The sequence below is a fragment of the Lutra lutra genome, chromosome 7, assembly GCF_902655055.1.
Source record: "Lutra lutra chromosome 7, mLutLut1.2, whole genome shotgun sequence".
NCBI lineage: Eukaryota > Metazoa > Chordata > Mammalia > Carnivora > Mustelidae > Lutra > Lutra lutra.
Genome location: NC_062284.1, coordinates 116,471,206 through 116,495,226, shown reverse-complemented (window position 1 = coordinate 116,495,226; position 24,021 = coordinate 116,471,206). Strand labels below are relative to the sequence as shown.

Below are 24,021 nucleotides of genomic sequence, written 5' to 3'. Positions count from 1 at the left end.
ATGGAGTGCCATATTCTTCCAGGCCCAGCTGTCCTGTCAGGGCAGCCCTTGTGCAAAGCACCCTGGGATCTGTTGGTTCATGCCCTCTTCAGCTCCAGCTGACCATCCAGGGTGGCCTTAGTGTGGACCTAAGCCCTGGAACCACCCAGTCCAAGTCCACCACAGTTCCAACCAAGCAGTCAAAGTCAAAAGGCACAGGTAGTCTACACAGTGGATATTCCCACACAAACCCACAATACTCAGGACTGGCAGAGGTATGTTTCCCTTAACCCACAGAAACAAACAGAGAAAGTCAGATAAAATGAAAAGATAAGAGGAATATGCTCAAAATGAAAGAACAAGACAAAACTTCAGAAAAAGAACTAAATGTAATAGAGATAATCTACCTGACAAAGAATTCAAAGTAATGTTCATAAAAATGCTCACCATATGAGAGGAGACTGAATGAATTCAGTGACAACTTCAATAAAGAGATAGAAAATATAAAAATGAACCAGTCAGAGCTGAAGAATACAACAACTGAAATGAAAAATTAGTCATTAATTGAAGAAGAGATAAAGAATTTTCCAGAGCAAAAAAAGTTAAAGGAATTCATCACCACTAAATGTTAAAGAGACCACTTTAAGTGGAAAAGACAAGAGCATAACTAGAAGTAAGAAAATTATGAAATAAAAACCTTTCACTGGTAAAAGCAAACATATAATAAAGGTAGAATATCAATCACTTATAAAATTAGTATGAAGGTTGGAAGACAAAAGTAAAATCAATTATATCAAAAAATGAGTAAAGGGATTCATAAAGAGATGTAAAGTATGATATTATATATATAAAACATGGAGTGGGGGAGTGTAAATGTAGTGCTTTTAGAATGTGTTCAAACTTCAGCGACCATCAGCTTAATATGGACTGTTATACGCTTAGAATTTTATATAGAACCTCATGGTAACAAACTGAGAACCTATGACAGGTATACAAAAAAAAAATAAAGAAAAAGAAATCCAAGCATAACATTAAAATCATCTATCACAAGGAAAGAGAGTAAGAAAAAAGGAGAAGACTACAGAAAATAACAAAATGGCAATAAGTACACACCTGTCAATTAATTACGTTAAATGTAAGTGGTCTAATGTTCCAATCAAAAGACAGACACAAGATGACTGAATGCACTAAAAAAAGCAAAGACCCATCTATACGTTGCCTACAAGAGACTTATTTCAGACCTAAAGACACACATAGACTGAAACTCATGGCAAAAGGTATTCCATGCAAATGAAAGTGAAAATTAAAAAAGGTTAGGTAGTAATACTTATATCAGACAAAATAGGCTTTATTTTTAAAAATTTTTTTTAAGTTCAATTAATTAACATATAATGTACTATTAGTTGCAGAGGTAGAGGTCAGTGATTCATCAGTTGCATATAATATCCAGTGCTCATGACATCACATGCCCTCCTTAATGTCCATCACTCCATCCCTCCATCCCCCTCCCCTCCAGCACCCCTCAGTTTGTTTCCTATGTGATTAAGAGACTCTTATGGTTTGTCTTCCTCTCTGATTTCATTTTGTTTTATTTTTTCCTCTCTTCCCTTATGCGCCTCCATTTTGTTTCTTCAATTCCATATCAGTGAGAGCATACGATAATTGTCTTTCTCAGATGGACGTATTTTGCTTACCACAAAATAGACTTTAAAACATAGAGGAACAAGGGCAGCTGTGCACCTCTGAGAAGGGCTAGGTAGGGAAGCAGGTGGCTGTCTGCTAGATGAAGCCACACAGGTCATATGACCGAGGGGATCCCAAGGGATGCTGGCTCTCCTCCCCTGGCCTGAGCACCCAGCCAGACCCCAGTTACGGGGTGCTGCTACAGCAGCAAGAACAAGTACTCGGACCAGAACCAGGAGGAGCAGAAGCTGCTGCTGGACCCTAGCAGACGCCCCCCCCCCACCACCGCCAAAGCCCTCAAAGGAGCAGAAGCCAACTACCACAGCCTGCCTCCCCTCGCACAGATAGATGAGCAGGCCCTGCTCTCCTCCAGCCTTGCTAAGACAGCCAGCAACATCATTGACGTGTCTCCTGTGGACATGAGCAGCACGAGTACATGGACCGGGCAAGGCAGTAGGCACCTGCTTGGCTATGCTGAGCAGCAGCCTGACCCACTGAAAGAAGCTGCCATGGCTGCCGTCTCTCACCAGCCAGCCCCACGAAGTGCTGGCCAGCTAGCCCATCCCCTTCCCTGACTTGCAGCAGGTCTCCGGGAGAGCTGCTTATGCCTACAGTGCACTTTCTCAATCCCTGTGGATGCAAAAGAGGAGCTGGTTGTACAGTTTGGGATCCCATGAGGAGAAGGATCCTTGAATAGCCCTTCTTCTCTCTTTGCCCCATCTCCATCCTGCCTTGGCTGGCCCCAACCTCTCAGGGGCTCACACAGTTCCCTAACATGCTACTAACCACAGAGAAGAGTGTGGAAGAGTCGAAGCGTGAGCAAATGAGGATGGAGCAAGGGAGGGTAGAACCATTTGGGGTTGGCATTCAAAACCCTGGCCAGGGTTGGGGTGAGGGTCAAAAGTAGTCTTCACTAGCAGTGTCTTCATTGTCACTGGAAAAGTGGAGGTACCACTGTGAGGGTGATCCCTAAGGGGTCTATGGAGGCCTCTTCCTACCTTCCCTTGGCCTCTTCCTACCTTCCCTTGGCCTCACTCCATTCTCCCTCTCCCTTGACTTGATGCTCACGTGTACCTCACCAGGGTTTGTTACTACAATATTATTGGCTATATTCCCTATGCTGTACATTACATCCCCATGACTTATTTTATAACTGGAATTTTACCTCTTTATCCCCTTCATCTATTTTGCCCACCCCCAATCCCTCCCACTCTGTTAACCAACAGTTTTTTCCCCTTTATTTTGAGTCTTTTTTTTAAAGTTTTATTGTGTTATGTTAGTCACCATATAATACCTCATCAGTTTTTGATGTAGAGCTCCAAGATTTCTTGTTTACATATAACACCCAGTGCTCCATGCAATTTTCTTGTTTTTTTTTTTTTTCATTCATTTGTTGCATATTCCCTCATTGATGATTTCCTTTTCCCACTTCTATTTTCTCTCTTCTCTCTTGATATTCCAATCTCACTTATTTATACTTTACTTTTTTCACTTACTATATTCTGCTTTTTATTACGATCATGTTATCCACTCATTCAATCAACATGTTGAGGAGGCTTGGAAGTGAGGGTTGTATGAATCTGAGTTTGAAGATGAGAATTTTTTTTTTTTTAAGATTTATTTGAGAGAGAGTGAGAGAGCATGTATGCCAGAGCACATGAGGCAGGGCAGAGGGAGAAAGAATCTCAAGCAGAATCTCAAGCAGACTCCCTGATGAGCACAGAGCCTGGCCCAGGTCTCAATCCCAGGACCCATGAGATCATGACCTGAGCCAAAACCAAGACTCAGATGCCCAACTGACTGAGCAACCCATGAGACCCTGAAGTGAGAAGTAATTTTTAAAATATCATCTCATTTAATCTTTTCAACATTTTAAAGATTTTTTTTATCATGCCCTTTGTCGGATGGGGAATCACAGTTAGGAAATGTTAGGTTACCCACTCGAAGCCAGACAACTAAGAAGATGGGACCAAAACTTGAGACCAGGTCTTCTGACATCATTTCCAGTGTTCTTGTCATTATTCCTTATTAAATTCTTGCAGGATTAGCAGGTAAGAGGTCTTCCTGCTGAATCTCTCTCTCTCTCGCTCTCTCTCTCTCTCACTCTCTCTTTTTAAACATGGTAGGTTCTGGTTTGATTATTTAATCTGAAATTGTTTAATTTTTATTAATTTTTTAAAATTTCTTTTCTGTGCTCCAGAATTCATTGTTTATGCACCATACCCAGTGCTCCATGCAATACATGCCCTCCATAATACCCACCACCAGGCTCACCCAGCCTCCCACCTCCCTCCCCTCCAAAACCCTCAGTTAGTTTCTCAGAGTCCACAGTCTCTGGGGGAGACTGGGGAAGACTGGGGAAGAAGTTTGTCTTCCCCTCCAATTTCCCCCAACTCCCTTCTCCTCTCCATCTTCCCATGTCCTCCATGTTATTCCTTATGCTCCACAAATAAGTGAAACCATATGATAATTGCCTCTCTCTGCTTGACTTATTTCACTCCGCATAATCTCTTCCAGTCCTGTCCATGTTGATGCAAAAGTTGGGTATTCATCCTTTCTGAGGGAGGCATAATACTCCATTGACCATATCTTCTTTATCCATTTGTCCATTGAAACACATCTTGGTTCTTTCCACAGTTTGGTGACTGTGGACATTGCTGCTATGAACATTGGGGTACAGATGGCCCTTCTTTTCATTACATCTGTATCTTTGGAGTAAATACCCAGTAGCGCAATTGCAGGATCATAGGGTAGCTCTATTTTTAACTTCTTAATGAATCTCCACACTGTTTTCCAAAGTGGCTGCACCAACTTGCATTCCCACCAACAGTATAAGAAGGTTCCCCTTCTCCACATCCTCTCCAACACATGTTGTTTGCTGTCTTGTTAATTTTGGCCATTCTAACTGGTGTAAGGTGGTATCTCAGTATGGTTTTGATTTGAATCTCCCTGATGGCTAAAGATGACGAACATTTTTTCATGTGTCTGTTAGCCATTTGTATGTCTTCTTTGGAGAAGTGTCTGTTCATGTCCTCTGCCCATTTTTTAACATGATTATCTGTTTTGTGTGTGTTGAGTTTGAGGGTTTCTTTACAGATCTTGGATATCAGCCCTTCGTCTGTACTGTCATTTGTGAATATCTTCTTCCATTCTGTGGGTTGCCTCTTTCTTTTGTTGACTGTTTCCTTTGCTGTGCAGAAGCTTTTGATCTTGATGAAGTCCCAAAAGTTCATTTTCGCTTTTGTTTCCTTTGCCTTTGGAGACATATTTCGAAAGAAGTTGTTGTGGCTGATGTCCAAGAGGTTACTGCCTACGTTATCCTCCAGGATTCTGATGGATTCCTGCCTCACATTGAGATCTTTTATCCATTTCAAGTTTATCTTTGTGTATGGTGTAGGAGAATGGTCGAGTTTCATTCTTCTACACTTAGCTGTCCAATTTTCCCAGCACTGTTTATTAAACAGACTTTTTTCCATTGTATATTTTTTCCTGCTTTTAATCTGAATTTGAATGCTTTAATCAGAGCTGCACTTTTCAACCCTCCAAGGTGCCCCACCAATCCCTGTGGTCTAATTCCAGGTTGTTTCCCACATTTAAGTCCTCTTCCTGCACTTTAAGCCTTTTGAGTTTTTGATCTGAAATCATTCCTTAGAGCTCTATTTTGGAATTCTACTTCAAAAGTCAGGAAGGCTGATGAAGTCACAGCTAGTGCATCCACTAGTCTTACTGTAAGAAATAAATAAATAAAAACTTTGATTTTCCAAAGGAAGAAACCTTTACCCCTCTAGTTTTTCTTAGCAAATTTTCTTGAGCAAATTTGTAATTATAAATCCTTCCTTTGCCTGTTTTTTAAATTTAAAAAAAAATGTATTTACTGTGGTGCGGGGGTGGGTGGCTGGGGTGGCAGGGTGCCGGCTCAGTCCTTAAGCCTCTGCCCTCCGCTCAGGTCACGGGATAGAGCCCCACATCGGGCTCCCTGCCTGCTTCTCCCTCTCCCACTGGCCCTGCTTGTGTTCCCTCTCTCACTGTGTCCCTCCTTGTCAAATAAATACAATCTTTTAAAAAAAAAAAAATGTATTTACTTATTTGAGAGAGCGAGGGAGCAAAAGCGCAAGCGGGGGTGGGGTGGGGCGCGTGGTGCATGGAGAGAGAAACAAGCAGTCCCCCCCTCCCCCAACTCCCACCTCCCCGCCCCCCTGAGGTCTGAGCGTGAGGCAGGGTTCATCCCAGGACCCTAATATCACGACCTGCCCCGACATCAGGTCAGAGGCTTAACCAACTGAGCCATCCAGGCACCCCTCCTCTGTATCTTTTATTTGTACATAATTTTTTTTTCAAAAGCCAAAAAGCTTTTTATCAGGTACAACTCGATTTGAAAGGAAAATAGTGGTCCCATTTCCCCTCACTGTAGGAGTTAGCCTAGGCTCCTTGCTCCAAGCTTTAAGTATCCTGCTTGTCACAGTTTTATTTTTCTTTCGGATCGTGGCAATTACCTAAGACGGGTGGCCATTACAGGGGTGAGATACCGAAGAATGTATACAGCAAACGGTGTTAAGTTCTCTCCCACGAGACCATGCATGGGATGGATTGTATCTGCCCGGCTCTGTAAAAGGGTGAGATTTCGTTCTCTGCAGTCGCATTAGCGGATTGCCTGCGACGCCCCGGCTAATCTGAATAACAGGATTTATCCCCCCCTCCCCCACGAGATGTCAGGAGATTTTGTTGAATTTCTCCTCGCCAATATCAATTTATTTGTGTCTCCGACCTTGACGACCTCCACTCCCAACGGTAAAGTAGGAGGATGGTAACCGACTCGTCTCAGCCGGTAGTTCGTGGCGCGGGCGGGGCAAGGGAAGCCGGGAGAACCACGACTCCCAGTATGCCTTGCGCTCCCGGCGCTCCAGACTTCCTCTTCCGGTCGCCGGGCTCCTGAAACCGAAAGTGCTGTGCTTTGGGCGCCGCGCGGAGATTGGTTCACCTTCACCTGCGCGAGCCCGGGCAGTCCCAAGTGGGAAGCCAGAAGAGCCGTGAGACATGAACGGGAGAGTGGATTATTTGGTCACTGAGGAGGAAATCAGTCTTACCAGAGGACCCTCGGGTATGTGCGGCACAGGTCGTCTCCGGGCGCAGGGTGCTCGAGGTGATGGCAGAGCAGAAAACTCTCCTGCTGAGCCCGATTCCTTCGGCCTTGGAGCCAGCGGGCCCCAGCCTAGAGGTTCCCCCACAACGCTCTGAGCGCGTAGAAGACTATATGGTCATCCATCGTTAGCCCGACCCGGGTCTGAGGAACCCACCTCATTTTTCAGTCGGCTTATCACCTGTATTCTAGTCTGGAAGGTTTTCTTTCGCGTGCTGATAGTGCTAGAAAGTTCTGCCCCAGAGCCTGCTATTTAAACAAAACCACTCCCCTCCTTCCCGTTGCCTGCCTAATCCCTGTTCCTGGGAGAGAGACTGTTCGGTAAAAACAGGAGCGTAAACGGTGTTGACTGTAAATGCATCGCCGTTTTCTTGGTGCTAGAATCATCCCTCCCGCCTTCTTTCCGTTTTGGGGAAATTCATTTAGAATGTCAACTGGAATACTAAAACGGAAAGAATCCTTAGACATTTGCTACAGCACTTTTCAGACCTGGTTGTGCTTCAAAATGACCCAGGGTTTCTCGGTTTTTCTTAAAAAGTTAATTCCAAATAAAATCTTTTTTTTTTTTTTAAAGTTCATTCCTAGGTCCCATTTCTAGGAATTTGGATTCAGTGCAGATTTTTGTTTTTGTTTTTGTTTGTTTTTAAACAAGCACATCCTGTGATTCCGATACCGCTAAATCCTCACTTAGACTTTAGTCATCTTTCCCCTAGAGCCGCCCCCCCCTCCGTTTCCGCCAGCGATTTCTCTCGAGTGGGCTCTTAACGCTGTTCAAGGTCAGCCTGCCTTGGTTTTTGTTGCCTCCCCTTTACAGCTGTCTAGTGTATGGATTAAGAGCTTTAGCGTTGGGATTATGTAGATCCATCTGGTATCTAACCTCTTACTAGAACTTTGACACTGATTGTCTGACTACTTTATTGATAGAAACTAAGCCTTAGTTTCTCATCTGTAAAATGTGCATGATAGTAGACTATACTTCAAAACGTTCAGAACATTGCCTGACACCTGGAAAGCCCTGTGTGTTTGCTACTATTGTTGTTATTCTTGATAGAGGAATAGATAGATGAGCACAGTAAATCCTAGTAAATAACTTTTTCCAAGAGTCTTCAATAGGTCATCAAGTACTCAGAGCTCTTGTTCTGAAATGTTTCTGTAAATCTCCCACTCCTTTCCGCGATCCCGCTCGAATCTCCACTACCTAAGACAGCCCATCATATTTACTCATGGAATTTTGCAATATCTTGACCACCACTTACAGACTATTCTTCATAAAATATAGCTTTCAGAGTCATCCGTACTTTTTTTTTTCTAGTTATATCAGACTGGGAGTCAGCTTTACTTATAGAAAAATAACTCATTCTAACCTGCATGATTTAGTGTCATACTTCATAGCAGCTCCTAAATGTTTTTTGAATGCTCATTCAGTATGCCCAGTTCTTTTAGATTCATTTTTCCTACTTTATGTAAATTTATCCTTCTCTCACTCTTAGTATTTATTGACTTTTGAGGCCAGTATGAAAAAGTATTGCTAACCCCAAAATCTGCTTTTCTGTACTTCTCATCCATTGGTACTTGTTCCTAGGGCCAGTTAAAACAATGCTAGCTCCTTTTCTGATTGTCCCGCAAGTATTTAAAGTTGTTCTGCTCCCATTTTGTCTCTCGTCTGTAGCATAGGCACCCCTCATTATTATATTAGCTGCCTTGATGTGATTTGGAATTTGATTCTTGCCCGTTAAGAATTTAACGTAGTTTGATGTGGTTCTTTTGCTGTGGCATCCGCAATATTTCCAGGATCTCCTGGCTATAGCAGAGGAGAACTCTGATACTATTTTGTGTGTTTAAGTCATTGAATATTTTTTTTCTTAAGATTTTATTTATTTGACAGAGAGCGAGAGATCACAAGTAGGCAGAGAGGCAGGCAGAGAGAGGAGGAAGCAGGCTCAGTGCTGAGCAGAGAGCCTGATGCGGGGCTCGATCCCAGGACCCTGAGACCATGACCCGAGCCGAAGGCAGAGGCTTAACCCACTGAGCCACCCAGGCGCCCCCACTGAATATTTTTTTTAAAGTTCAAAGTAATATCACATTTTTTGGTGTTTGCATAGCAGGGTTGACAAATGTTCAGCTCAGTGTTTGGTAAAATTTTCTGATCCTGTTGATCTTGCAGACCGAAAGTTCCTGGTGTTGACATTTTTCTGAATCATTGGAGTTAGGACAAACTTCAAGGTACTAATTAAGAAGAATAATTATATCTAGGTAATATATTTCCCCCCAAAGTACTTTAGTTTCTGTAGTATATATGCATTTATTCACAATGAGTATTCATCAGGTGACTCCATTAATTTTCCTAAGTATGTTCATGTCTTACGCATATAAATTGATAAACTTAAGAGTTTAGGAAAGTAGAGCCCCAAACTTAGGATTGAACTGGGATAAAAACAGTCATTTCATTTAGGATTGAACTGGGATAAAAACAGTCATTTGACGTTTGGTTGTTTCAGTTAACAAGAGAAGTTTCTGTTTTTTGCCTCTCAGAACTAGTTACCTGGTATGTTGTACGTCTAGGAAGTCTCACATTCTGATTCAGCTTTTCTTCGCTGTGTCATCATGAAGACACACAGGGAAGAAGTCATTTATCCCAGTAACTTTGATAAGCTCATAGAGATCTTTTGCTCTGCAGAAGAAATATGAAAAACCTCTAGTTCAAATATGCATTTCTGTATGTAGGCAACATTGTCACTCTTTTTGTACAACTTCCTGTGCAGAGACCTGAAAGTTTAACCAGCTAACAGCAAAAAATGTATATTCTCTTGCACTTTTGTGCCAGTGTTCTGTCAAGGGCAAGAGGGTTGGGATATTTTCAGTGTTTGGGCCCATTTTGCAAGGTAAATGAACTTACTCTGTCTGATCATGCTTACTGCAAGGGAACGAATGAAATCTTGGGGAAGTTATGACAAAGAAGTGAGTATCTGAGGAGGCAGAAAGAAGCTTGGCATGTAGCTTGGCATCTCACCTGTTCCTTCTTCCTCAGCTGTTTTAAGGCGACACTTAGGCTGGATGACTTTGGTGGTGTCTTCCACTTACTTCCAAGAGTTGATGATTTTTGGGGGGAAGGGGGGACATTCCACATGTGTTCCTTACGATTCCTGCCATTTTGGACTGACAGTGGGTGATCTGAAGAATTGTCAGAGGCAGTGGTCAGAATTTTAAATGGCTTCAAAGACTTGAAGAGTTCACCTTTTATTCTTTATGGAATACTGTTGATTTTTTTTTTTTTTTCCCTGTGGGAGCTCAGCTTGGTTACAGTCTCTAAAGCCTCCCACATTGTCCTTTATTAAATTAAGAGTTCTTAATTTGGAAAAGACCCAGTTACTCTAAGAGGTATCACAAGAATCTAATCTAGCTCACTCCCTCCACCCCCTGCCCCCAACCCCACTGTAACAGATAGAGATTGGCCATAAAGACAGCCTTGTGACCCACTGGGTGTTAACATTAGGATTCCTTGTTCAGGGCTGAGGCCTCAGTGGGTTTCAGCAGGTTGCTCCTGATATATTATCTTTAAAGAAGGAAGAGAATCTCTATTTTTCTACCCTTTTTTGCAGAGGATACTGCTTTGGTATGGTGTTTTAATAATGAATAATTAGTGGGGTATTATATTTCTGATCTATGCTAATTACTTTATATATTAACTCATTTAATCTTCACAGCAACCATGAGTGCTAAGTGATTCATCCACTTTATTAGATGAGGAAATACCTCTCACAGAGGTTAGGGATTTGTCCAAGTTCTAAAGCCAGTGAGTTCAACCTAGATCTGTTGATTCTACTATTCCATATGTTGCCTTCCAATATAGTAGCCATGTCTAAGGAGTTGATTCCCAGCCTTTCTCCTAGCCTTTATTTGATTATATAATGCCTTAAGGATTTGAGGCATCTTAGACAACTTGCACAGTCCACAGTGGGAAGTTTTTATAGTTTGCTGTTGGTAGAGCTGAGGGCATTTCAAGGGAGAAACTAAAAACAGGAAACCTCATTAAGTCCAAGCATTTAAGTCTTTACAGATTGGTCATGCACTTTGCATTTGACCTTGAGACTGTTGTTAAGTTTTCTGAACTGTTCATTCATGTACCAAATAGATCTGAGACTAAGGTGCTATGTCTTTGCCCTATTTTCTCTTGCTTGCATGAAGTCTTACCCTTAGGAATTTACATTCCAATGGAGACATTACATTTACACCTGAAAAGTGAAATCTCAGTGCAAAGGATTAAGGACTACGATGAGCCAGTATGTTGTCATAGGGCAAGGGAAGTGTGGTCGGGAGTGTGTTAATCTCACCTTGTGCAGGACAAGTTCAAAGAATGGAGCCATTGATAAGGGCCAAACCCATCAATTTCAAGAAGGTGGAATTTATGTTGGACTTAGAGACAGTCTGTAGGTGAGTGCCAGGCACAGGGAAGGGTATGACCTGTGTAGTAATAGAAAAGAGAAAATTAGTAAAGCATATTCTGAGGTCAGTGAGTACACCAGCCTGGGTAGAAGGGAGGGTTCGTTTAGGAGAGTTAAGGGAGATGAGGTTGCTGAGGTTGTTAGACAAGTTCTTAATGCTAGTGTGGAAACTTAACCTTTCTCTTAAGGTTCTGTCTTGATCCCTTTCCCTTCTTGTTCATTGATTAAGACTGAATTCTAAAACCTTCTCCAGGAAGCCTTATATAGGCTAGCTGCCTCCTTGTTACGTATACCATACACCATTTATTGAATGCTTGTCATGTATTGCTAAACTAAGCACTTTGTCTCTTGTACTCCCGACAAGGAACAGTTGAAATGGTTATTAGACCATTGTACAAATGAGAAAATCTTGACTCTTATGTCACACATTTCTTTTTTTTTTTTAAAGATTTTATTTATTTATTTGACAGAGAGAGATCACAAGTAGATGGAGAGGCAGGCAGAGAGAGAGAGAGAGAGAGAGAGGGAAGCAGGCACCCTGCTGAGCAGAGAGCCCGATGCGGGACTCGATCCCAGGACCCTGAGATCATGACCCGAGCCGAAGGCAGTGGCTTAATCCACTGAGCCACCCAGGCGCCCCATGTCACACATTTCTTTAAGAGGTATTGTTAAGAATCAGATTCAAGTCCGTGTGACTTAAAAACCCAGGTTGTGAACCATCATACAAAGTTTTTGTTCTCTTTAGGTTCCAGCAGGACCCTGTACATATCTCTGTCTTAGTGTTTATTTCTGTATTTGCTCCCTTACTTGTGTCTCCTCCCTCTATGAGCTCTTCTGATTCAAAAGATATATATCCTTCGTCTTTTGTTTTCCTAATGTCTTGCTGGGTATGACACAAAGTGGTGGGTAAGTGTTCATGAAATGACTAGGAAGACATAAATGTCGGGAAAAATAGAATAAAAATATTGATAAAAGAACCAGTAACGTGGTCTAATTCAACTTTCAGAAAGTCAAACAGGGTTCTCAACTAACTTAAAGAAAGAATGAATTTAAACATAATGTGTTATGCATAAGAAAGAATGAATTTGAACATAATGCGTTATAATGCATAAGAAACTAAGATTCAAGAAACAAGGAGCTAGAATAGCTAGAAAATCCCATCGAGTAAAAAGAGTGTATTATACAAGTCTTTAAGATTGCTTCAAGGATCATTTTTGTTAATATTTTTTCAAGACAATCAAAAATAACTGAAGTAAAACATCTAGGAATTACTTTGAAGAAAGTAAGAAGAAAGGCAAGCTGATAGATGCTGAGCTATAGAAACATTTTTTAAAGCCATATGACTAGGCAGAAAAGTCATCAATGACTATTTGAATAAGTACAAAATTATTGAGGAAAAAGATCTAAGATGATCTTTTCTTATTTAGGAACAAACTGTTGGTTTCAGGAGAGTCAGAAATAAAGGGAAGCAAACATTCATTTGATGTTTACTATGTGCCTACACTATGATTAGGAATCATAGATACTAGAATAAAGAATAAAAGATGCTTATTTTTAAGACTTTTGCAGTTCAGTAGGAGAATAATTATTAATTATGATAGGCATATGGCAGGTACCTTCAAGAGGTAGAATAACGATAATAACTATGGACCTTCGTAAGGTAGGTTTGGTTCCTTGTAGGTCAGACAAGAGACTCAAGACCATATTAAATGTCTTTAGGAAATGTTTCAGAAACAAATTAGATAATATCCTCCCCTTGTACAAAACTATGGTGTATACATGCCTACTACAATGTGCAGATTACCATATCTTGGGTAAGAAGCAGTAGAGTAAGAGAAAGTTGAAAAGATGGCAGTGGGGGAGGGTTCAGATTATAATATGAGGTGAAAATGAAGAGATCGAAACTTTTGAAAGAAAGGCAACAAATGGAGACATGATCCTGTAGAGACCTGGCATGTATGTTCAGTGTTTGAACAAAGGCTTATCCTGAAATGAGAGATTAAAGATACCTACATAGATATTTCAGAAGAAGTTGAGGAGCTGTCAGTCAAGAAGAGGAGGCTGTAAAGCAGTCAGAATGTTTTCGGGGTTTCACTGAGAGACAGGGTTAACCGAAATTGAAAGTGTGCCGTGAATTGTGAGCCGGAAGAACAGGCTTATAAAAGTAAATGCCACAAGGTCACATAACTTGTTTTGAAAGAATTATAATGGTGCTGGCAGAGTTTAAGCTGATTATCTGATGCAGGATTGGCTGTTTAATCAACAGGTGTTACATTAGCTCTCTTTTGTCCAAAGTAGAAGGATGTGCCCAGTTGGCAAAAGTAAAAAAAAGTAATGATGTTCTGAGAATTAAAATAGGAGACGTACATAAGGCCTACTTCCTCAAAGTCCTTTGCACTCTATTTTGAATGACTCTTAGTTAGCAACCCTTCCTTCATTTTGAAACTTCTTTTACAGAGCAATAAATAGAGGCCCAGGTATACCTCCTCAGTACAGCCTGAACCATCTTTGGGAGGCCATATTCTTTGTTGCCCCTGTCGATGGAGCACCGTGATAGAAAGGGACTGGCCATGGGGGTAACACGTTTTTGGATTGTGGCACCACCTTTTTGTTCCTGCAGTGTTAAAGATTTTCCCGCTTTCTGTGTTTGTCAATGCATATTTACTTGTTAATGTCTTTTCGAAGAGGTAACAAAAAGCAAGTGATGTATTTTATCTTTGCACCAGAGGATTTCTGCAGAGCACACTTTTTTTAAAAATTGTGTTATGTTAGTCACCATAAAAGACATCATTAGGTTTTGATGCCAGTGTTCCAAGATTCATTGTTTATGTACAGCACCCAGTGCTCCGTGCAATACGTGTTTTCTTAGTGCTCACCACCAGGCTGGTTTTGAATGACAAGATGCCTAGTCATTTCATCTCTTTTTTGAGTCACTCGTTTGAATCATTCATTCATCCTTTCTATTCACATATATTTATTTTTTATTTTTTTTAAAGATTTTATTTATTTATTTGACAAGGAGAGAGAGATCACAAGTAGACAGGGAGGCAGGCGGGGAGGCGGGGAGGCAAGCTCCCCGCTGAACAGAGAGCCCGATGCGGGGCTCGATCCCGGGACCCCGAGATCATGACCCGAGCCGAAGGCAGAGGCTCAACCCACTGAGCCACCCAGGCGCCCCTCTCTTATATTTTTAGTTTGCTGAGAATACTTATCATGAAAAAGTGTTGACTTTTGCCACCTGCTGTTTCTGCATTTACTGAGATAATCATGTGATTTTTCCTTTACTAACTGCTGAATTTGTTCATTTGATTGACCAGTGTTAAAACCACCTTACATTCCTTAGGTAAACCCCACATTCATCCTTTCTGTATATTGCTGGGTTCAGTTGGTTAATATTTTCTTGGGGATTTTTGAGTCTATGTACAGGAGGAATATTTTTCTGTAGTTTTGTTTTAATCTATATTTCATGTTTTGGTACCAAGATGATCTTTTTCATAATAAATGGGTTAAGAAACATTTTGTGAAATTATGAACATACTGTGGATTTTTTTGCATACAGAAATTATTTCTTCCTTAAATGTTTGCTACAATACACCAGTGTAATAGTCTAGGCCTGAAGTTGTGGGAAAAATTTTTTTTTATTATGAATTCAGTATCTTTAATACACTTGGAGGTTTCTTTTTAAAGATTTTATTTATTTGACAGAGAGAGATCACAAGTAGGCAGAGAGGCAGGCAGAGGGAGAGGGAGAAGCAGGCTCCCTGCTGAGCCGAGAGTGGGATGCAGGCTTGATCCCAGAACCCTGAGACCATGACCTGAGCCGAGTGCAGAGGCTTAACCCACTGAGCCACCCAGGCACTCCTACACTTGGAAATATTTTGAATAGATATGGGGATATTCAGAAATTCTATTTCTTCTTGAGTCAGTTTTGGTAAGTTGTGGGGGGTTTTTTTGAAAGAAATTTCCTGTTTTACTGACAATCATCATAATTATTCATAATATTCCCTTATCCTTTTAATATCTTTAGGATATATAGTGATAATCCATTTGTATCCCTGAAATTGGTAATCTATAAAGTACATTTTCTGGATTAGCCTTGTTAGCAGTTCATCAACCTTATTAATTCTTTCAAAGAGCCATCTTTTTGGCTTTGTTAAATTTTTTTCACTTTTATTTTCTTCTTTTACTTCCTTTAGGTTTAATTTAGTCTTTTTTTATTAGTTTTTAGAATAGAAATTGAAATCATTGACTTTATACCTATTTATTTCTTCTGTGAACATGTAAAACTGTAAATTTCCCTCTAAATGTTGCTTTGGCTGCATCCCACAATTTTTAATATATTGTGATTTCATTTTCATTATCATTCAGCTATAGTGTTTTCTGGTTTCCTTTACAGTTTCATCTTTTACTCATTGGCTATTTGTTTTCCAAACATTGAGGAAATTTTTTTCAATATCTTTTTTTACGGACTGGGACTGAGTGTTTGTGGTACCTCCCCCCCCCCCCCCCCAATATGTTGAAGCCTTAACCCTCAGTGTGAACAGTATTTGGAGATTTGGAGATAAGATCTTTACAGAAGTAATTAAAGTTAAATGAACTTAAGGCTGGGGCTCTGATCCTATAGAATTAGTGTCCTTGTCAAGACCCAGAGAACTCTTTGTCTCTCTCTCTTTCTCTCTCTCTGCACATGCACAAAGAAGCACACAGTTAAGGGCACCTGAGTGGCTCGGTGGGTTGGGCCTCTGTCTTTGGCTTAGGTCATGGGGTGCTGGGATTGAGCCCCACATTAGGCTCTGCTTAGAGGGGAGCCTGCTTCCCCCCCACCTGCCTACTTGTGATCTCTCTCTCTGTTAAATATATAAATAAAATCTTTTTAAAAAAGAAGAAGAAGAAGCTGCAGCAGCAGCACATAGTGAGATGATAGCTACCTACAGTCAAGAGGAGGCCTCAGCATGAAATTTTCCTTGCTGGTACTTTGATTTTGGACTTCCCAGGCCTCCAAAACAGACATTTTAACTTTGTAGTCTGTGGTATTTTGTTATGGCAGCCCAAGAAAACTAAAACAGTTATTTTTGCTGATTTCTAATTTTAATGTCTTTTGAAATTTAGCAACACAGACTTATGGAGTAGTCTGTGGTCAATCTTTGTGAACATTACCTGTGCATTAGAAAGGAATGTTATTCCATAATTGTTGAGTGTGTTGTTCTGTAAGGATAAATTAGGTCAAGTTGGTTCTTAGCGTTGCTCAAGTATTCTGTATTTTTACTGATTTTTCTGTTTGCTTGTTCTATCAGATACTGCAAGGAAAGTGTTAAAATCTACAACTGTCATATTTTATTTGCCTTTTTTTCATTTCAGTTTTTGCTCCATATATATTTAAGTTCTGCTCTTAGGTATGTTCATATTTAGTATTTTAATGTCATCTTGGTGAATTGATTCCTTTTTCATTAGGAAGTGTGCTTTTTTACCCTCTGTAATATTCCTTGTTCTGAAGTCTACTTTTTATGATATTAAAAGGGCCAATCCAGTTGTTCAGTGTATCTTTGTCCATCTTTTTCATTTTAACTTGTGTTTTCCCATGTATTTATGATATTTGGTGCTTTTATTCCTTTATATAGATCCAGTTTCTGTTCAATGTTATTTCTCTTTTGCCTGAAGGATTTCCTTTAACATTTATCATAGTTTAGATCTGCATGTGACAACTTCTCACAACTTTTGTTTTTCTGAAAAAATAGTTACTTTGCCATTCTTTTTGAATGCTATATTCACTGGATATAAAATTCTAAGTTGACTTTTTTTTTCTTTTAGCATTTTAAAGATGATGTTTCATTGACTTAAGGCATGTATAGTTTCTGAGAAAAGACTATTGTCATTCTCATCTTTGCACCTTAGTACATAAGTGTCCTTTTTCCTGTGACTACTTATAAGATCTTCTTTATATCTGTCTTTGAGGAATGTGGTTATGATGTACTTTGCTGTTTTTTTTTTTTTCTTTTGTGTTTATTCTGATTGGAGTTTGTTGAGCTTAGATCTGTTTATGTAGATTTTTCACAAATTTGAGCCAATTGTTTCTTTTTTTTTAATTTTTAAAAATTTATTAGAGCAGAGCAGAGCTAGCGAGAGAGAACACAAGTTGTGGGAGGGGCAGAGGGAGAGGGAGAAGCAGGCTCCCCACTGAGCAGGGTGCATGATGTAGGGCTCAATTCCAGGACCCTGGGATCATAACCTGAGCTGAAGGCAGACACTTAACCAACTGAGGCACCTAGGCACCCCAAGCCAGTTGTTTCTTTGAATATTTTTTGTTTCCCTTTTTCCTCTTCTTCTGGAACTCCAGTTACATATTGCTGTTATCCTCCATGTTACTGTGGTTTCTCTTCTAAGTCTTCAAGTTCATTTATCTTTTCTCCTGTGGTATCAGATCTGCTGTTAATCACATCTGGTGTATTTTTACTTTCAGACGTTGTAATTTTCAAACCCTGTAAGTCTCATTTTTTAAAAAAATCTTCCATATTCATATGTACATCAATGGAACAAAATAGAGAGTCTAGAAATAAACCCGTGCATGTATAGTCAATTAATTAATGATGAGGGGGCTAAGAATATACAATAGGGAAAGGATAGTCTCTTTAAAAATGGTATTAGGAGAACTGGACAGAATGCAAAAGACAGGCAAACATGAAGAAGAATGAAACTGAACCACTATCTTATACCATATACAAAAATCAACTCAAAATGGATTAAAGGCTTGAAAAAAAAAGTTCTGTTTTGTCATTAGATTTGACTTTATGTCCACATAGTTATAATAGCCTTTTAAACATCTTGTCTGCCCATTTCATCATTTATTATTTCTGGCTGTTTCTAATGACTGATTTTTCTCTTGATTATTGGTCATTTTCCTTGTTTTTTATAGCATGTTAATTTTTAATTAGATTCTGGATGTTCCAAATATTACATTGTTGCATGTCTGCATTTTGTTTTATTACATTAACATTGTTAATATTATAATGTTTACCTTTGTTTTAGCAAGCAGTTAAGTAACTAAATAACTTATAGATGGGTTTGACCTCCCAAAGGCCTGTTTGTAACCTTTTCTATGTTCTAAAGTAGCATTTACTTCACATAAGTTCAGCTCTACAAATGAGGGATGCTCTAAGTGAGTGTCCACAGAATTTTCAAATGAATCACTGAGGATTTCCATTCTGGCTGGTCAGAACTTGAAAGTCTCCTTGCATTTTGTGAACTCTGATAACAATTCAGCTTACAACTTCCTAGTGTTTGTTTTTCCAGCTTTGTGGAATTTGACTTAACATATGCATGGGCCAGTACTTGGTAAAGACTCATGCAGATGCCTGAATCTCTCTCTCTCTTTTTTTTTCCTGCCTGCGTTCCTCCTTTCTAGAATGTTGCCCTGCAACTTCCAGCAACCTCACCCTCTCCAAACTCTAATCCCCATTTCATCAAGCTGGTAGTTTCTGCTTGGGTCCAGCTCCATGTGGTTTTGATCAGAAATTGCCTCCAGATGGAATATTAGGGTGATCATTGAGCTACACTGTTTTAATTCAGTATAACATATATTAAGAGGAATATATGCCATGACAAAATGAGATCTGTTCTATGAATGCAAAGAAGATTCAGTGAAAGAAAATCGTTCAAAGTAATACGACTTGATAATAGAATGAAGGAAAAAAAAACCAATGTGATCATCTCAGCAGATACAGAAAAAGCATTTAGGGATATTCAACACCTTTCCATGTTAAAAACAAAGGAATAAGAGGAAATTTTCTCAACACGATAAAGGCCAAATACAAAGAATCCACAGCTAACATCATACTCACTTATGTAAGCATGAAAGCTAAGACCAGGAATAAGACAAGGATGCCTGCTTTCACACTTGTATTCAACATGGTATTAAAAGTTCTAACCAGGGCACCTGGGTGGCTCATTTGGTTAAACATCTGACCTCAGCTCAGGTCATGATCCCAGGGTCCTGGGAATGAGTCCCACATTGGGCTCCCTGTCCTGTGGGGAGTCTCCTCCCTTTGCCTCTGCCCCTCCCCCCATGTGCTTTCTCTCCCTCTCTCTCAAATAAAATCTTTAAAAAAATAAATAAAATAAAGTTCTAGCCAGAAAGATTGATTAGGCAAGGAATAGAAAGAAAAGGTATACAAATTGAAGAGGAAGAAGTAAAATTGTCTCTATTCACAGATGCATGATTTTACTTGTAGTAAACTCTAAAGGTTCTACAAAAAAACCCAACAAAACCTGTTAGAATTTATAACAAATTCAGTGAATTTACAGAATACAAACTCAACACACAAGATGAGTTTAGTTTCTCCCCGTTAACAATGAACAATTTGAAAAGGAAAGTAAATAATTAATTCCATTTATGGTAGCATCAAAAGCAATAAAATACTTGTAAATAAGTTTAAGGAGGCAATAACTTGTACATTGAAAACTACAAAATTTGACAGAAATTAAATACATGAGTAAGTGGAAATATATTCCACATTCATGGATTGAAAGATTTAGTATTGTTAAGATGACAGACAATACTATCCAAAGCATTCTGCAGACTCAGTACAATATTTGTCAAAATCTAATTGGCCTTTTTGCAGAAAGAAAACCACATTCTGCAATTCATATGAAATCTCAGTGGACCTCCCTAATAGCCAGTGCAATCTTGAAAAGAAAGAACAAAGTTGGGGGACTCACAGCTTCCTGATTTCAAAGCTTGCTACAAAGCTACAGTGTTCCAAATAGTGTGGTAGGATAGATGTATAGAGGACAGAAGTATAAGGACAGATGTATGGAGCAATGGAATAGAAAAAGGGGCCCAAAAATAAGGCCTCTCCTTTATGGTCAAGTGATTTTTGAAAGGGTGCCAAGACCATTTGTTTCATGGAAGGACAGTTTTCAACAAATGATGTTGGGAAAACTGAATCTCCAAATGCAAAACACAGAAGTTGGATTCTTGCCCTATATATCCCATACAAAAGTTAACTAAAAATGCATCAAACACCTTAATGTAAGAGCTAACACTATATGTCCATTGATTGATGAATGGATAAAGAAGATACAGTATAAGTATACGATGGAATATTATTCAGCTGTAAAAAAGAATGAAATCTTGCCATTGCAATGACATGAATGGAGCTAGAGAGTATTATGCTAAGTGAAATAAGAATGGCACATTATGATTTCACTCGTATGTGGAATTTAAGAAATAAGACAAATGAGCCAAGGGGAAAAAAAAAGAGTGAGGCCCAAACCAAGAAACAGGCTTTTAACCTCAGAGACAAACTGATAGTTACCAGAGGGGAGGGGGTAAGGGGATGGATTAAATTAGTGGGGATTAAGAAGTGCACTTGTTATGAGCATTGGGTGTTGTATAGAAGTGTTGAATAATTAAGTTCCACTCCTGAAACTAATATTACACTGTATGTGAACTAACTGTAATTTAAATAAAAACTTAAAATTAATTAATAAATAAGATATCTGCCCCCCCCCCAAGATCTAACACTATAAAACTCTTAGAAGAAAAGATAGGGGAAATATTTACATTTTGGGGCTTGATGATTTTTTGGATATGACATCAAATGCACAGGCAACAAAAGAAACAAATTGGGTTTTACCAAATTTAAATTAAAAATTAATTTTTGAATTAATTTTTAATAAAATCAAAAAATTTGTGCATCAAAAGACACTAAAGAGAATTAAAGATAACACACAGAATGAGAGAAGATATTCACAAGTCATGTATCTGATAATGGATTAATATCCAGAATATATGAAGAACCCTTACAACTCAGCAACAAAAACAACAAAATCCAATTCAGAATATGCAAAGGACTTGAGGGACATTTCTCCAAAGAAGATATGCAAATGGCCTATGAACTCAAGAAAAGATATTCAGTATCACCAGTCTTAGGAAAGTGCAAGTGAAAACCACAGTGACATATCACATCCCCTTCCACTTTATATCCACTAGAATGACTGTTCTCCAAAAAACAAGTGAAAATAAATAGTATTGGCAAGGATAAGGAGAAATTGGAACCTTGGGCGTTGCTTGTTGGAATGTAAAATGATGCAGCTGTTGTGGGAAACAGTTGAGCAGTTCCTCAAGTTGTCAGAAAAATTGCCATGTGATCCAGCAATTCAGTTCCCAGATAATTGCCCAAAAGAATAGAAAGCAGGGACAGGCACTTGTATACCAATGTTCTTAGGATTATTCACAGTAGCCAAAATGTGGAAACAACCAAATGTCCACTGACAGGTGACTGGATACACAGTATGTGGTGTGGACGAACAATGGAATATTTTTCAGCTTATAAAAGGAGTGAAATTCTGATACATGTTACAACATGGGTGAACCTGGAAGATACTGTGCTACGTGAAAAAAAGCGCATCACAAAAGAACGAATATTGTATGATTCCACTTAGATGAGGTGTATAGAATAGGCAGACTCCTGCTGAGCAAGGAGCCCTAGTGGGACTCGATCCCAGGGCCCTGGGATCATGACCTGAGCCGAAGGCAGCAGCTTAACCAACTGAGCCACCCAGGCGTCCCAATATAATCTTTAAGAAAATGGATAAAAAGATAAATTTTATGTTACATATATTTTACCGCTAAACAAACAAACAGTGAGTTTGATTGACATCTAGGGAAAATTTGTGAGATTATCTTGGGCTAGAAAAAACCTGCAGGTTGATGGGGGCAAATAGGGTGTTTATCAGTCTGGTTTTCATAATTCAGCAAGTGGCTACCATCGTTGGTGTTAATGGACTATTTCATTTTAATTATGTCCAGAATTATTAATTCTAGACTAATATGTAATATGGTTAAACATTGTTTTTTACTTTTACTTTATAACTTCTAGATTCTATAAATAAGAATCTAAAATAAACGAAGGGTTTTTTCCTTCTCTTGCCGAAAGTAAACAATAGGGACCCCGACTAAGGTGACAGAACCCCAGAAGGACCAGTTCCTCCTCTGTAATATATTACTTTTGTTAACTGTTCTACAAACATTATTCCAACACTGGCAGGTTGACTCCCAAGATAGCAGCCTTACTTTTCTTAATTTTTAATTTTTTGGCAGCCTTACTTATTAGCAGATGTTTTTTCCTAAAGTGGTTGTTTCTGTTTACTACAAAGATACAGTATGGCAAAATGGTTTAAAACTCACACTGTGTAATCACTGTCTTTGCTTTGTGAAGAGCTGTGTGACCTTTTGTAAAATTACTTAATCTCTAAATGCATCATCTTGAAATTCATCTGTAAAATGTGAGTAATAATCACTCTTTATTGAGATTAAATGAGATGATGTATGTAAAGTGGGTAGCATAGTACCTGGTACGTATTAAATGCTCAATAAACATTAACCATTGCTTCTGCTATTACTGCTCTTACGCATAAACAAGCTCAAGGTCCAGACCTGGAGATGGGAGGGGGGTGTCCACAAGAAGGCATTTCTTATTTAACTGTACAAAACTCTTATACAAAAACGTACTTCTTTTCTCTCCCACTCCTACGGTGGCATCATTCTTCAGCTGTCTTTTTACTTTTTTGCATTTAGACTTCTCTTCCAAATTGCAGACCAAGCACCCATTTTAATCTTATCACATTTAAAAAATTTATTGGCACATTATAACCAGAGTTCACTATGCAATACTTCTTTATTCCCTCACTTTTTGAAAAGTCTTTTGAGTGCCAGTCTATTTCTTTTTCCCTCTGCACTCAACCCCTTCTGCTGAGAGCTGAATTAATTATATCCTGTAGTTCTGTCACACATTGTCATCATCAGTACATGCAAGGTTCCTCTTTTTTTTTTGTTTTTTGATTTTTGCCCTTCATCCCTAAACTTCATTTTGTATCTTTCCCCCAGAGGCACCCATTCTAATGTGTTTCTACATGTCTTTAAATATACATGTACTTTTGTAAGTAGGTAATACTGTTTGTGTGCTGGATTTCTAATTTATAAGAAGGTATTGGGCTATTAGTGTCAACATTACATTTTAAAACTCTGTTACCTTATATATGATTATTCAGAACTTCTCCCTTTTATAAAGATTTTATTTATTTACTTGACAGAAACACAGCAAGAGAGGGAACACAAGCAGAGGGAGTATGAGAGGGAGAAGCAGGCTTCCCGCTGAGCAGGGAGCCTGATGGTGGGGCTCAAATCCAGGACTCCGGGATCATGACCTGAACTAAAGGCAGACCCCCAGTGACTGAGCCACCCGGGTACCCCAGATCTTCTGACTTTTAACCAAATTCTAGTTATCTGTTCCCCAACGGATGGATAACCTGAATTACCATCAGTTCCACCCTACCACAAAGCATGCTGCAATTCACATTCTCACATCACCTTTTTTTTTTTTCTTACATTACCCTTTATAGTTAGGATGGTCATACTGGTCCACAATGAGATGCTTTTTAAATTGAAGGGAACTATTTTAATAATACTGGGACAACAGGTATATATCAAGACTCTCAGACAAACCAGAATATGTGATCTACTCTATTTATGGAAGATTTTCCTAGACACAGTTGATAATCAGCATATATATACTGGGATAGCCCTTCTCCTTCTGCTTATTTCCAGCTGACATCTCTTGCAGTTGGGTGGTGCATGTGCTGGACTGACTGTTGCATATTTTAAATACCACCCTTGCTAGAAACTTCATGATGGGGCTGTGTGGGTCATGAGTTATAGACATACTTAATTTCAGTTAGGTTTGAGTTCCAAACCAGTCTTGTCCTATTAATGGACTTTTTATC

General features: G+C 39.3%; 1 protein-coding gene across 1 annotated transcript in view; it reads left to right on the top strand.

The window, feature by feature from the left end:
* The first annotated feature begins 6,571 nt into the window (after nt 1-6,571).
* SYNJ2BP (synaptojanin 2 binding protein) overlaps nt 6,572-24,021 on the top strand; it is a 37,233-nt gene continuing 19,783 nt past the window's right edge. The window contains exon 1 of the mRNA XM_047738574.1: nt 6,572-6,760. Coding sequence (XP_047594530.1) covers nt 6,697-6,760 — 64 coding nt within the window. The 5' untranslated portion in view covers nt 6,572-6,696. The remainder of the gene's footprint in view (nt 6,761-24,021) is intronic.